Here is a 14423-nt window from a genome sequence, read left to right as displayed (position 1 = left end):
CTTGTCACCGTGAAATCAAGTTTAAATCCTGATTTCAAGGGGGAGAGAGCTGGGGGGAGCGCTGTGTCCTCCTAGGGACGGTGACAGTGACAGCCCCGTGCGGGTCCCATGAGCTCTGGGAGGAGCGAGAGGCAGCAGGACCTGCCCTCCTCTCTCTAGGCCCTACAGAAGGGCCCCTGCCTCAGTTTCCCTCTGTGCTATGGGGAGAGTGACAACGTTATCCGTCCCCCGGGGTGCTGCTGGATGAAGGTGGCAGGCATTGGGTCTGGCTCAGGACAAACAGGGGATAAGGTCTTTGCTGTGCTTGGGGAAGGAGCTGCTGGGCCTGGGGATGGTGCTGGCCACAGGTGCGCTCACATCTGGCGTCAGCCACGGAGTGTGAATGGGAGCTAGATCTGGGCAGAGGGTCCTTCTTGTGTGCTATGGACAGATGTGCTCCCTTGCATTTCTCTCTGCTCTCACCTGCCCTATATCTCCCTGTTGGAGTCAGTGTGGATTTGTGGTGGGGCAGACCCATGGATCGCTCCATGGCAGTGGTGGGTGTAAACACACTTGAGAAGCTGCAGACAGCAGCAGCCTGAAGCTGACAGCTCCTTTTCTCCTGACCAAGCTTTAGTTCTGCAGGGACACCAGGCTGAGCCCTTCCTCCTTGGCTGAGGGAGTCAGCCTCTGCCTCCAGTGCTGCTTCTCTCCCTCACCTGGCAGGGCTTGAGGGAGCAGAGGGAGAGCAGCCCTCCTTCCCAGGGCCTGGCTGCTTCATGTGGGAACTGCAGTCCTTCCTGCAGCATTCTTCTCCAAGTCTCACTTCTGTAAGAGCTTCAAAGGGCTCCTACACCCTGCTCCTCCCAAGATCCCAACTCCTGGTTGTTCTGGGGGACAGGGATCCCTGCCTGGAGACTGAGCTGTCCTGAGTGAGGAGAAGTGCTGAACCCTGGTGCAAGGTGCAGGATGCTCCTTGGCATCCCGCTTCCTGCTGTGCAGGTCCTCAGCTTGCACACTGTGGGTCCTACCCATCTTATTCTCCACATCTGCCTGTGCTGGCCGTACCACCCTCATCTCCTGTCTCCCACACTTCATCCACCTCTCTGTCTCCCAAGACAGCATCTCTGCTTGGAGAAGTACCTGCACCCCACTACCTTGTCCCCATCCACCTGCCAGTGCTTTCTGGTCTAAGAAGTGACTGCCATCGTGGTCAGTGGGGCTGGGATATGACTATGGATGGGTTTGGAATGACTGCTGGAAGTTTGTGAGTAATGCATCAGGGGCTCAGCTCTGATTTTCCCAGCCAGGAAAAGGCTGGTCCCTCTGGTCACCTCCCTTGTGAGAACCAGCAGTGCCATACAGGGTGCAGCATGGACAGAGCTGGACCTGGGATGGATCTTGTGCTCTGGAGTCTCTGTGGATGGGCAAGCCTGAGGAAAAACCTGCAGCTTGCTGATTTGCTGTCACTCGCAGGCAGCAGGCACTGTGTGGGGAGAGGAGCATCTCCCCTCCCATGTGCCCCCGCAAGGTCTTCCCCCTCCCCAAGCTCTCAGCACCTTGCTCGCCCCAAGCTCACACAACTCCCTTTTCCCCCAAGCTCCTGTTCCAATGAGATCCTGGGCCTGAAGCTGCCATCGGAGCCGGTGCTGAACGCCAACACGGTGTGCTTGACCCTGCCGGGGCTGACGCGGAGGCAGCTGGAGGTGTGCGTGCGGCATCCTGACGTGACGGCCTCAGCCATCCAGGGCATTCAGATCGCCATCCACGAGTGCCAGCACCAGTTCCGGGACCAGCGCTGGAACTGCTCCAGCCTCGAGACCAAGAACAAGATCCCCTACGAGAGCATCATCTTCAGCAGAGGTAAGGGCCAAAGGGACTCTCTCCTTTTCCTCATCCTTTGCCCAGAAACCGCTCTCATGTGGAGCCTCATAGACTCCCCGTGGGCACTCCACATCTCCTCTGTAGCCCAGGGGACCGGGCCAGGTCAGCATCCTGCAGGTGAAGGCAGGGATATGAAGAAACATGAAGGTCTGGCAGAGCAAGCAGCAGCACATCTGGGCTCTTCTCCACGTGTCTTTCTTGCCCTTGTCCTGAGCTGCCCAAAACTTACCAGCTTCCCCCCCCCATAGATGTAGGTGGATGCCTCACTCTGGGATTCAGTTCGGTGGATGGACTCAGTGTCCTCTCCCACTCCCGCTCCTCTGCAGGACCAATGTTTTGGTGCATCATGGCGAGCAGAAGCAATGAGATGTAGGTCTGTGAGCCTATCATCTTGGTGTCCTGCCTTGGCCTTGTCTGCCCAGAGCTGAGGGCTCTCTGTCTGTAGGACTGTGGGGCATGGAGGTTGGATCACCTGGGGACAGGCAGGCTCCCCTGAGAGCTCTGCTGCCTGCACGGTGCAGCTCAGGGTAGTGGCCTGATGGGAGGACCTTCTGTAGGACTTGGGTGTGTCTTCTCGCTGTGCATGGGGCCTGGTGCTCAGCACACAGCAGGGTACTCGTTGGTCTATGCCATGGATGGGAGAGGCCAAGGCAGTGCTGGTGGCAGCGCCAGTGCCTCAGTGAGCAATGCCCAGGTTAGGGCCTGGCAGGGAGGGTGGAGACCAGCAGCCCCGATAAGCATCATGGTATTTCTAGGTCTCAGAGGAATGCATTTGCTTCTGCTCTTCTCAGGAGGCAGAGACACAGGTTCACTGGCTTGAGCTCCTGCACCCAGGTGAGGTGCCACCAGCATCCCCCCAGGGTGGTGAGAAGCTCCAACAAAAAGTGGCAAAGAGGCACCACAAGGTCCTCAGCCCCAGGACACCATTTGTGGAGGCATGGAGATGTTTCTGTCTCCTGCTACCAGCACATTGCTGTGATCCAGGAGAAGGATGGAGATAAGGATGCTGGGAGGTGGGCACCTCTTTGGGATGCAGGATGAGGTTTGAGCACCATCCTATGTGGTTGCTCAGAACCATTTTGGCATAGAGCAAGTCTCAAGGCTGATGCCCTGATCTGCTTCCAGCCCACTCAGATCCCTCAGTACTGGACCTGGAGCTTTGGTCCCTGCCTTGCAGAGACACACAGGAATGGAACAGCCATTGGATCAGGGATGTAGGGTGCATCTCCCACCCGCAGCTGGGAGGAGAGGTGAAGCAAGGGGTGCAGGCTCCATGCCGCAGGCATTAATGCATCTGGTCTGCAGGGATCAGGTCTCTGCCCCATCCCTGCCGTGCCTGGGAACGCAGCGCGCTCGAAGGATCGTTGTTTGTAACCTGAAGTGACAGACCCCTTTAATCTTTCATTCCTTTTCCCACTTCTTCTGCCATCAGTTCAGCCGTGCGTGAACCTCACTTTAAATTATTTGTAGCTGCCTTCTCCTCCTGCTCTCCCCGCTTCTCTCTGCTCCACCCTGTCCTCCCACATCTCACGCATCTCCCCAGCACTCAGCACCATACACCCAGCCCAGTTCAATCCCACAGAGCTAGGGCTTGTCCCATAGACTTGATGCAAGCCTATGGGAGCTGGGAAGGAGCAGGGAGGCTTCACATTGGGCATGGTGGGAACCCTATTCTGGACAGGAATAGTGGGGAAAAGGATGCTGATGGCCAGCAGGGGCAGATGTACAGAGATCTGCCGTGGATTGTCCCTGATACCCAGGGGCTGTTGGCTGGGCTGCACCATGCATGGGTGTATGCCAGAAGCTTCACTGCAGGTGACTCTTATCCTGGTCCTGCACATGCCAACACAACCATGGTGCAGTGCAACACTGGCACTGCTGGCTGTGGGGCAGAGGCTGCTTGAGAGGTGCTGAGGGGTCCAGTATGTCTCTGTGCCCTTGGCTCATCCCAATCCTATCTATTTACAGCTCTGAAAGAAGTGGGAACCACACCCTGAGTGTCCTGAAGCGCAGTGTCCCTCTGATTTCCTTTGCAGCCTTTGGAGGCTTGGTGAGGCCTGTGTCCTCCCGGGAAAGACACCCAGGAGCCAAGGGGACTGTGGGGCCCATCCAAAACCTGATTCACCCAGCAAGGAGGGGAGAACTCCCTGCCCGGCTGGGAGAGCCAGGTGCTGGGGAACAGCCAGCTGTGAGCCGCACTTGGCGCGGGCAGCGTGCAGCAGGCAGGTGCTGTTATGGCCATTCAGAGCTTGGGACCCCGGCGCCCGGCCACGCAGAGCCCTAGCCAAGTACCAGTGCCCGCAAACCTCAGTGCCTGGCCAGGCACAGCTGCAGCTGGGCTCTTGGCTGGGTTTTCGCTACCCTCAAGCAAGCTGAGGACTTTGCCCACCTGGCCCTAAAGCACGTGCAGGTGCTATGGTTGCTCAGCCGCATCTCTGTGGGTGCCCACAGTCCCTGGATCTTCCCCCAAGGAGATGGGCATGATCAGTGCCCTTGGCGATGGGCAGCATCTCTTCTCCCCGCAGCCCATGGGGCTCCTGGATGGCAGTGCCATGGGCGGATGGGAGCTGCGTGCTCGGAGCGAGGGCTCCAGGCTGTCCCTGGCACGCTTGGGAGGTGCAGGGAGGCAAGTCGCGATCTGCAGGGAGCCGTTTAGCAGCTGGCGAGGGGCCAGAGCCTGGCAGGTTCACCTGCAGTTTAATTAGGGAGAGGGGAGGGGGGGAGGGAGCGGGACTGGGGGAGAGGCGGCATGTCGGGACCAGCCGGCTCTTGTGGGAGGTGGTGGGAGAAGAGCTAGGAAGAGTTTTATGGTGTACAGCGTCCAGCTCTCATTGCCCCAGGAACCCATGGAGCCCATGGCCACTTCTGGGCTGGGACCACGTCCTTGGTCCCACACCATCCTGAGAGATGGAGCAGCTGCTGTGTGCATGGCAGAGTGCATCTTGGGGTCCCACTAAATGCCCCCCATCTCTGAGGTGCCCAGAGGCAGAGAGCCATGATGGAGAGTTTTCCCTGCTAAGGAAGCCACTTCGAGATCTGACATGGAGACCCATCCCAGGTCTGAACCTTTTGGACCCATCATTTGCATATCAGAAAGAAAGATCTCATAGTGGGTGCCCAACAGTCCTTTAAGTACATGGGAGGCTGGGTCCTGGTTGTGCTGTCAGGGTCTTGTCCTCCATTCTCTCTTCCCAGAAGGATGCAATGCTTCTCATAGCCCTTCTCCCTGCTTCTCCCATGGCTACAGCCTCTTCTGCAGTTCCTGGAGGGATCTGGTGGCTTTGTCACCATCAGAGTCTTAGATGGCTTGGGCAGCTGGAGAGCCTCCCTCTGAAGGGCTGATGCGCACCACCTTGGCTGTGGTTCCTGGAAAATCCTCCCTTGCCCAGATTGTGGTGTCTGCGGTTGTCATCTTCAGCGACCTTGCTCACTGCTTTCCTGACACATCTGGGCTCTTAGAACAAGGACCATGAGATGATCCTGGATGCAGAAATATATTGGCTCTGCTGCTGCCTGGGGACCAGAGCATTGACTGTCCAGGGCCTGGGGGATGGATGCTCTGGAGACAGAGACCCCTCAGCATCGTCAATCAGCTCCTGCATGGCTGGAGGGCAGCAAGGGATGGAGAAGACTTGGGGTTCGACCCCACGGGTTTCTCAGCTGTGGAGGGCACTGAACCAACTCAGCCTCTTCACCAACAAGGAGACAGGCTTGGTAGACAAAATGGGTGGGGTAGTGCTTCTGTCTGGTCTCCAGAAGGGATTTTAAGGAGATGCTGCATGAGAAATTGTGAGTTGGGTGGGGGGAACTTGAGAATGGGGCTAACGGAAAGGCAAGGCTGGAGTGGAGAGTGTGGTGCTGGGTGGAGGAGCTGGGCATGGGCAGGGGCAGGCAGGGGCACAGAGTGGGGAGGAGGCAGAGGGGCCGGGGGATGGAGAGGGGCACGGGCTGTTCAGATGTGTATGTGTTACCAGCACTGCCTCCCTGGGAGCTGCACCATTACCTGCCTGATGAAAAATGTTGTTCAACTTGTGCATTGGAAGGGACTGGCTCAGAGCAAGCTTGTCCGACACTGAAGAGAAGCTGGGAGAGGCTCTGGTTGCTTTTAAGCAGCACCTTGTTAATTTTTTAAATGCAGCGGTGTCAAATTAGCACACAAAAGAGCAGCACGACTTTAAATGCAGGTTTCCGAGATGCGTTTCATTTCCCTTTAATAAGATTATAGCGTTTGCTCAGCAGTCGGCCACGAACCACAGAGGAGGCATGCGTGCTGGCGAGCATCACCAGCAAACGAGCGCACATGTTGGGCAGCGTCCCTGTCCCTGGCTGCCCCATCTGCAGCTAATGACATGTGCGGACGTCCTCACTCCCCGGCGTGTAATGACAACCAGCTGCCTGCCCTGGCAGGGCGTGGTGTGGTCACGGCACGTTCTAAAAGTGGGGATGCGCAATTTTTCCAGCGTTGTATCACATTTCTAAGAGATTTCCACAGCTGGGAGGGAGGCGACCATCCTTTGGGGTGCATCCCATCCTTGCTTCCCAGTGCTGGGGCTCAGGAATGGGCCACGAGCACACCCAGAGGGGTTCTGCTGGTGCTCCATGAGCCCATCCTGAGCCCCGCTCTCTCCATCCTTGCAGGTTTCCGGGAGAGCGCCTTCGCTTATGCCATCGCAGCCGCCGGTGTGGTGCACGCTGTCTCCAATGCCTGCGCCCTCGGCAAGCTGCAGGCATGTGGATGTGACCAGAAGCGACGGGGCGACGAGGAGGCTTTCCGCCGCAAGCTGCACCGGCTCCAGCTGGAGGCCATGAACCGCGGCAAAGGCATGGTGCACGGTGTGCACATGGAGCACATGCCGGCCGAGACCCCCGGCCTCCAGGACTCCTGGGAGTGGGGCGGGTGCAGCCCCGACGTGGACTATGGGGAGAAGTTTTCCAAGGATTTCCTCGACTCTCGGGAAACGTACAGGGACATCCACTCACGCATGAGGCTGCACAACAACCGTGTGGGGCGGCAGGTGAGCGGCATTAGGGTGATGACGGCGGGGACAGCAATCCCAGGTCTAGTTCCCAACCTGGGCATCAATCCTCACTGCCAGAGGAAATGCCCACAGACAGGAGAGACACCATACAGCACCTCAGGGATCTGGGCTGTGGGGTCTGCTTGTCCCCAGGTGCAAGCAGGAGGTGGCAGAGGGCTGGCAATGGCCTTTTTGCACACTTCTTGGTGGCTTCAGAGATATGAGCTAGGTGGGCAGGAGAAGGCAGGAGCTGGAAGAAGAGGAAGAGGAGGGCTGAATGAATGAAGGAAGGGAAGACAGTGAGGCAGCATTGGTCAGGCAGGGTGCCCAGCTCCAGAACTTTGGAGAAATGAGGGTGCAGGCCCTTCGGAGATGAAGTTGTAATGATTGTGGGAGCTGTGCATGGGAGCCATGAATGGGAGCAGGATGGTGATGCCATGCCTGGCCACTGCCCCTGGGTGCCACAGCTCCTGCTGGGGCTGAATCTAGCCAAGTGCACTATTTGGGGATGGATTCTGCACACTGACCTCCACAAAGCCATGCCATGCCCTCACTCCTAGGAATATCTTTCTGCACAAATAAGGAGCACTCTGCTGGGAATTCCCCAGGAAGGAGTGGCAGTGCTGGGTGCAGCAGCTCTGCGGTCTTCTCCTCTCCTGGGGTGGGAACACTGAGCTCTGATCCCTTGAGCAGTGCTTGGTCACCATACGCAGAGCACTGTCCCTTTCCATGCACCAGCCTTAACCACTGCATCTTCACCACTGAGGATGCTCAGCATGTGCATCACAAGAGTTCTTTGCATGTAGAGAGGGCCAGCACAGGCCTGGCTCCCCACTCACACCCTGCACTGCCTGGGGAGATGACAATGCCACGGAAGGCCACAGTTGGTGGCAGTGGCACGTGGGTTTCTGTAGTGTAGTGGTTATCACGTTCGCCTGACACGTGGAAGGTCCCTGGTTCAAAACCAGGCAGAAACACCTCTATTCCTTTTTCAAATCCAGCAGTGAAGCACAGTATATCCTCCAAGCCGCATGGGCACTGGTCATCATGGCCCTGAGCTTGCATAGGGAGCCCAAGGGCAACTGGTTGCTTTGGAGCTTCCTATGCAAACTGAAGAGCCCATATCATGCAGGAGGCTCTGCAAGCCCTCCTAACCCGCCAGATCAGAGAGCAAGAGGATGAAAGGCAGCCTGGAACTACCCATTACCCTCACAACAAAGGGCTACGATAAAGCTCTTATGAGCGTGTCTGGGAGGAGCTGGGAATGTGTGAAAGAAAGCACCAGCGAGTCTGGGCATGTGCTGATCGCGGGTGTCTGTGAGCTGGGAGAAGGACCTGGTCAGGGTAGGGGTGTGCAATGGAGAGATGGTGGCAGAGGTGCTCCTGGGACTCATAAGTGCAGTGGGCTTTTGCTCCCCATGCAGAGGGAGAAGCAGCTGTCTGCAGATTGGGATGCTGCCGTGCAGGGCTTGGGATGCCTGGCATGGTGACTTAGATGGTCCATTGTGGGTCATCCACGCTCCATCCCCGTGAGGACTGCAGCTTTACATATGGGTGTTCCTGGTTCAGCTACGGGAAAGGGGATGGAAAGAAAGGGAAGGGATCGTGATGACAGCATGTTCCCGGGATGGCAGAAGCAGCTGGTGTTCCCTGCTGGCACACCCAGGGCATGGCAAGTGAATGGGCACAGCTCATGGCCTGCGAGGCAGAGGCTGTTCTCAGCAGGAGACAGGTCTCTCTGCAGGATGAAAGCCAACCTCCAGCCCAGCCCAGACCTCTACGCCATGTGCCCCGAGCTCCAGGCGTGTTTCCCTGACCTACCTTCATTACCATAAGTGCTTAGCAACGGGGAGATTTACTCAAAAACAAGAAAACAAGCTGCAAAAAATACCCACCCCTACCAAAACAAGGCACTCCTTGTGCATGCATCTCCCCCAGGGATGGAGCAGGAACAGACAGTGCACCTAGCACACCACCAGGGTGGGCAGGGATGGCTGGGACATTATGAGATGTGGCCTCACATGGGGCCACGTGTCCTCTCAAGCCCCTGTGGAGCATAAGCATGTGATCCTATTAGCATGTGTGGGATGCTGTGTGCCAGCCCCAGCCTGGGTTGGACACCCAGAGGGGTTGGGATGTCCCCGTGGGAGGGGGATTTGCTGGGGCTGGGGGCAGGCAGCCCCATAGGGAAACTCTTTCTCCGCATACTGAGGCTGAGGCGGTGCAGGAAATTGCCTCCCAACCACGACAAAGCTGGTGGCAAAGTGCTTCAAAGTGCCTTCCATCTCTCTGTGCTTTGTAATTTGGAGCTAATTTCCCTTATTATGTAGTTACTTCTGGGCCAAGGGGTGCAGAGTGGGGCATGGGGACTGGCCTGCTAACTTCCTCGCTGTTCCTGAGGTAGCAGTAGGAGATGTTCCATCCCTATTGAGCCTATGGAGCCATAAGGCGGCACAAGCTGCTTCTATCTGAGGTGTGCAGCAGCTCTGTGCCCATGGGTTACTGGGCATGAGCTGTTTGCCTGGGAGTGGCCAAAGTAGCATCCCTGTCTGGAATGCAGACCCTGGCTGCTGGCACTGTCCCTTCCTCCTTGCATAGCCACTGTGGTCCTCCTTGTCCCTTGGTTAGCCACATTCCTCAACCAACACAACTGTATAGTATCACAGAATCATCAAGGTTGGAAAAGACCACTAAGATGATTTAGTCCAACCATCAACCCATCCCCACTGTGCCCACTAACCATGTCCTCAGTGCCACATCTCCACGGTTCTTCAGCACCTCCAGGGACAGTGACTCCACCACCTTCCTGGGTAGTCTGTGCCAGTGCATCACCATTCTTCCTGATAAGTGTTTTTTCCTAGAGCGCTGACTTTTGTGGCAGCAGACACACGGCAGCGGCCTCCCCAGATCACAGGCCGAGACTGTGAGCATCTCTGGCTTCTGCTTGAAATTTAGTTCTTGGTGTGACATGGTTCTCCCACATCACCCATCCCCAGGGAGCTCTGTGTTGCTTTCTCCATCCCCCAAATGCCACATCTTCCCTGCTAACCCCTCTGCCCTCCCATTCACCCCGCAGGTGGTGATGGACAACATGAGGAGGAAGTGCAAATGCCATGGCACCTCAGGGAGCTGCCAGCTGAAGACCTGCTGGCAGGTGACACCCGAATTCCGCCTGGTGGGATCCCTCCTTAAGGACCGGTTCTATGGGGCCACTCTCATCCGGCCCCACAACCGCAATGCGGGTCAGCTGGAGCCGGGCCACGCACGGCATCGCCGCCGCGCCGGCATCAGCGAGCTGGTCTACTTTGAGAAGTCGCCTGACTTCTGCGAGCGGGAGCCAGCGCTGGACTCGTTGGGCACCCAAGGCCGCCTGTGCAACAAGACCAGCCCAGGCATGGACAACTGCGAGAGCCTGTGCTGCGGCCGGGGGCACAACATCCTGCGGCAAACCCGCAGCGAGCGCTGCAACTGCAAGTTCCACTGGTGCTGCTTCGTGGCGTGCGAGGAGTGCCGCATCACCGAGTGGGTCAGCGTCTGCAAGTAGCTGCCCGCTCGCCCCAGGGTGCCAGGGACGAGCTCGCCCTGGCGCTGGGGAGTGATGGATCCACCGCTTCCCTCCGCTCCGGAGATGCTCAGCACGAGGGCCCTCCGAAACCAGCACTTTGTCATTGTCACCCAGGGTGGGGGCTGCTTGTGCCCACCCAGCCCCGCAGCACTGGGAGCGCACAGCCACGCTGTACAGACTGCCGACACCAGCACCGGCTCGGGGGGGCGACAGGGTGGGCGGCTGGGGATGGGGTGGGGTGGGGATGGGAATGGCGGGGCACGGGGTGGGAGGGCAGGGGGACGCACCGGCATCGCACACAGGCTCCTCTGGCTGTGTGCAGGGCTGCGCACCAAGTGGGATGGAGATGGAGCATTCCTGGGATGGAGATGGAAGCATTCCATGGGATGGAGACGGAGCATCCCTGGGATGGAACATCCTATGGGATGGAAGGGGCACAGCCCCCCAGATGGGTCTTGCCTCTTGTAGTGCAGGGCATGCCAGAGGGGAGGGTGCCCGGGGCTGTGCTGTGCGTGCCTGTGTTATTGTATGGTAAGTTATTTCCTGATTGTGAATAAAAGTGGATTGGAGACAGTGCTGAATGCTCTTCCTCCTGTCCAGGGCTTTGCTCCTGCGTGTGCCAACAGAATGATTGGGGCCCTCAGGACTGCCCCCCACAGTGCCCTGCTGGCATCACAGCCCTGGGAGCTGTCTGGGCACACGCTGGACTCCATCCAGCCATGGAAATCCCCGATAATGGCCCCATAGCCCTGCTACTGCCCCCGTGTTGCTGGGAGATGCCTGGGGCAGGGCCAGGGACAGAATCGAGGCACTGCAGACTTGCAGCCATCCCTCCTGCTGGCACCCCGCTGCAGTGGCAGGGAGGGCACTCATCCAGCCTGCTGAATCACACCGCTGGTATCTCCCGGCTGATAGCTTCCCTGCTCCTCCCATAGCTTTGCGCCCCTTGAGGCTATGCAAAATAATAAATGAAGGGGAAAAAAATAGAAAAAAAATCGAGGGGGAAAATACCAGGCTGGGAGGAAGCATATGCCCCGGGTGCAGCAGGGAGGAGCCCTGTGTCCTTGTTTCATAATGCTGCTGCAGGCACCCTGAGCCCTGCTGCTGGCTGGGCATGAAGTGTGTCATGGGACAAGATGTGTTTAAAGATGCAGAGAGGGGTTGCAGGTGTGGACCATTCTCCCAAGGACATAACTCGTCCCCCAGCTCGGGGTGCAGGTAGCTCCAAGGCATGTGCTGCCTTATCACAAAAGAAGCTCCTTTTCTCATGGGACCATCCCATGAGCTCCCAGTGCAATACCAACACTCCGGATCTGCTTTGCAGTTTCCCCTGCTGTGCATCTGGGATCCACAGGCAAGACTTCAGAGAGCCTGTGGTTGCAAAGACAGTGTCCCTGTGTTTCCCTATTTGGTAAACCATCCACCAAGCGCCCATCCTTCCAACCACACAAGAAGCCTGCAGGACATCTCCTTTCCCGTGATAACTATTGAGCCCCCAGAGCCATTTTCTAGGCAGGACTGGGCTCCCTGGGCACTGTGTATCTCAAACCCTACCTCTTTCAGGTTGAGTGCAGCCTTCCTCCTTCTCCAGGACAGAAATGCAATCCTCTCTTGACTTGGGGAACTCAGTGTGGTTGGCTTGTCACTGGGGGCTCTTCCCATGTCCCTCTGCCTGATTTGCTTCATTCTTGGCTGGCAGATAGGATTGATCCCAGTCCCACCAAAGAGTCAAATTTCCTCGCAGTTGCACGGAGGGACTGTTCCCAACCAACTATATGAACAGGTGGAACTTACCCAGTGTTGTATGTATTATGGAGATTCCTCCACCCACAGGGATCATTGCTGCAGAAGGACCATCAGCTGGCTAGATTTGCTGGAGTCATGCAAAGGCTGGTGGCTTTCTCAGAGTTTGAACTCCCCATTTCCAGGAGCAGGAAAGCCTTTCAGCGCCTTTAAACAAACTGAAAGTAAATCTCACTTCTTGTCCATGGCAACTGTGGAGAGCAATGGGAAACCTGACCTTAGCATGACCACCACCAAGGCAATCGAGAGACCTGAGCTGATCACTCTGCACTTCTGCCAGGTCTGGAGCTGGATGTGTGGCTGCCCAGGTGTGGGTACCCCATGCTGATGCTATCTCAGAGCTTGGCTTTGTGCCATTGCCAGACAAAGCATGCAAGAGCTATGGGGGCAGTATGGCAGGCTGCGCTGATCTTTTCCTCTCTCCCCAAACCCCAGCATGTCTCCTAATTCTGGAAAGCTCCAACAAGGGTGGGGAAGGTCTTGGGGGGTGGCAGGAGAGAATGGGGGGGCTGGGACTTTCCCCAGGAGATCACAGGAGGAACTTTGGCTGGAGGGTGGGGGGAACCAGCGAGGAGTTGCTACATCATGCCCCAGTGAGTCGTGAGTAACTCCTCTGGTATTTATTCCCTGCACAGAACAGTCATCACAGCCAGATCCTGCCTGGGGGAATCACTACGTGGGAACGCCCAGCCCCATCGAAATTCCATTGCTGCTCCCAGCAGAGCCTACATGAAGCAGAGCCACGATGCAATGGCTCTCTGGCACCCCTGCACCATCTCATCCCCTCACTGAGGTGGCATAAGCAGGGACACCAGCACCTGCTGCTGGCAGACAGAGCATGCTGGGCTGCCAACCCTCACCAGAGCTATGGAAGCAACCAGAGAATAAATCTTGGCTGCTAGTCTGCTGTTCTGAGGGGAGTAGCTCCTTCCTTGCCTTGCTCTGGACAGCTCGCCCCCAGCAAGCTCTCTGGGTGGGAGGCAGGTGGCCACAGTCTGAGAACTCTCCTGAGAGCCTGGCTGGCACCCTGCTGCAACTTGAGCTGCAGAGAAGTGCTCCGAGGCTTTCCTGGAGTTCAGCCCCAACATGTCGTGCTTGGCACCAGCCAACTCCGTCGAACCGACCCCCCCACCCCCCCCCCAAAAAAAAAAACTTAGGCCCTAGTTGACCTGCTTGGCAAGGCAAAGTACCTACAGCAAGGCAGCTGCTGGCTCAGGAGAAGAACCCAGGAGCCCTGTGCTCACCGCTCCAGGTCCAGCCACCCCCTTGCATGGCGTTCTGGTGACATTGCCTGCAAGGTGAGAGCAGGTGGCATGCCCAGCACAAATACTCTGGTTGAGTGACCTGGGAGGCCAGCAGCTGCCTGACTCTACTGCCCCTATTGCCTGGGGAGTACGTCAGCCACACTCAGTGCTCATGGCGCAAGATCGTGACAGAGTAGCCTGGGACATAGGGCTGTGTCACATGTTCACAACACGGGCAGTTTGTGGACTCAAAGGCAGTGCTCTATGCAACGCACCACCTTGTTATGTGCTCCCCGTCCCATGGTTGTGGGGAGATCTGGACCAAAATGCTTTCAGTCTTGTACATCCCATCATCCAACGCCAGAAGAACACAACAGTCTCCAGCACAGACCTGTGACCCTTGAGAATAAGGCACCTTCTTCTTTTTCTTATCTGTTGACCAGAGATTTGCCTTGCTTGGACAACACTGGGTTTTCTTGGTCTACCATCTGGAGTTGAAGAAGAGGAAGGCAGGTGCCAGGGACAAGGAAGAATGTCAGGGTCCCCCACAATCCCCAGTGCCCTCCTTCCATGAAGCAGATGGAAGGGGCAAGAGGATGTGACAATGTGGGGCACACATGGAAAGGGGGTAGCCCTGCAAGGACAGATGGGAGAAGAGAGAAAAGCTCTTCTGATATGGATGGAGAACACCAGGGGGGACTCCACTTGTGCCACTGCCATCCTTCCCACTGTGGCAAAGTGAGAGAGTTTGGAGATGGAGACGGAGATCACACGGGGCAGAACTGGCACAGGAGCGGGCAGCCAGTGCTGGGGAGGTGGGAGCAGGTGGCTGCAGCTGGGGGATGAAAGTATAGGGTCCAGGAGGGAGGACACGGAAGAGGTGCAGAGGCAGCCAGCACAGCCAGGTGAACAGGGAAGGAGTGGGGGGAA

General features: G+C 57.3%; 1 protein-coding gene and 1 non-coding gene across 2 annotated transcripts; both read left to right on the top strand.

Annotated features, from left to right (window-relative positions):
- Positions 1-1337: 1337 nt before the first annotated feature.
- WNT10A (Wnt family member 10A) lies at positions 1338-10645 on the top strand. The gene is made up of 3 exons (XM_019617367.2): positions 1338-1842; positions 6502-6878; positions 9958-10645. The coding sequence occupies exons 1-3, from the start codon at positions 1353-1355 to the stop codon at positions 10423-10425; spliced, it is 1335 nt and encodes a 444-aa protein (XP_019472912.2). The 5' UTR covers positions 1338-1352; the 3' UTR covers positions 10426-10645.
- On the top strand, positions 7786-7858 carry TRNAV-GAC. The gene has a single exon. It is a non-coding gene; the product is annotated as a tRNA-Val (tRNA).
- Positions 10646-14423: the final 3778 nt, after the last annotated feature.

The sequence above is a fragment of the Meleagris gallopavo genome, chromosome 7 (genome assembly GCF_000146605.3).
Source record: "Meleagris gallopavo isolate NT-WF06-2002-E0010 breed Aviagen turkey brand Nicholas breeding stock chromosome 7, Turkey_5.1, whole genome shotgun sequence".
Lineage (NCBI taxonomy): Eukaryota > Metazoa > Chordata > Aves > Galliformes > Phasianidae > Meleagris > Meleagris gallopavo.
Note: the sequence above shows the minus strand (reverse complement) of the source record. Positions and strands in the feature narration are given on the sequence as shown.

Coding starts and splice junctions, on each gene's coding strand:
- WNT10A (XM_019617367.2), top strand. CDS start 1,353: ATGGACAGAGCTGGACCTGGGATGGATCTTGTGCTCTGGAGTCTCTGT. Junction 1,843..6,501: donor GAGCATCATCTTCAGCAGAG/GTAAGGGCCAAA, acceptor CCATCCTTGCAG/GTTTCCGGGAGAGCGCCTTC. Junction 6,879..9,957: donor ACAACCGTGTGGGGCGGCAG/GTGAGCGGCATT, acceptor TTCACCCCGCAG/GTGGTGATGGACAACATGAG.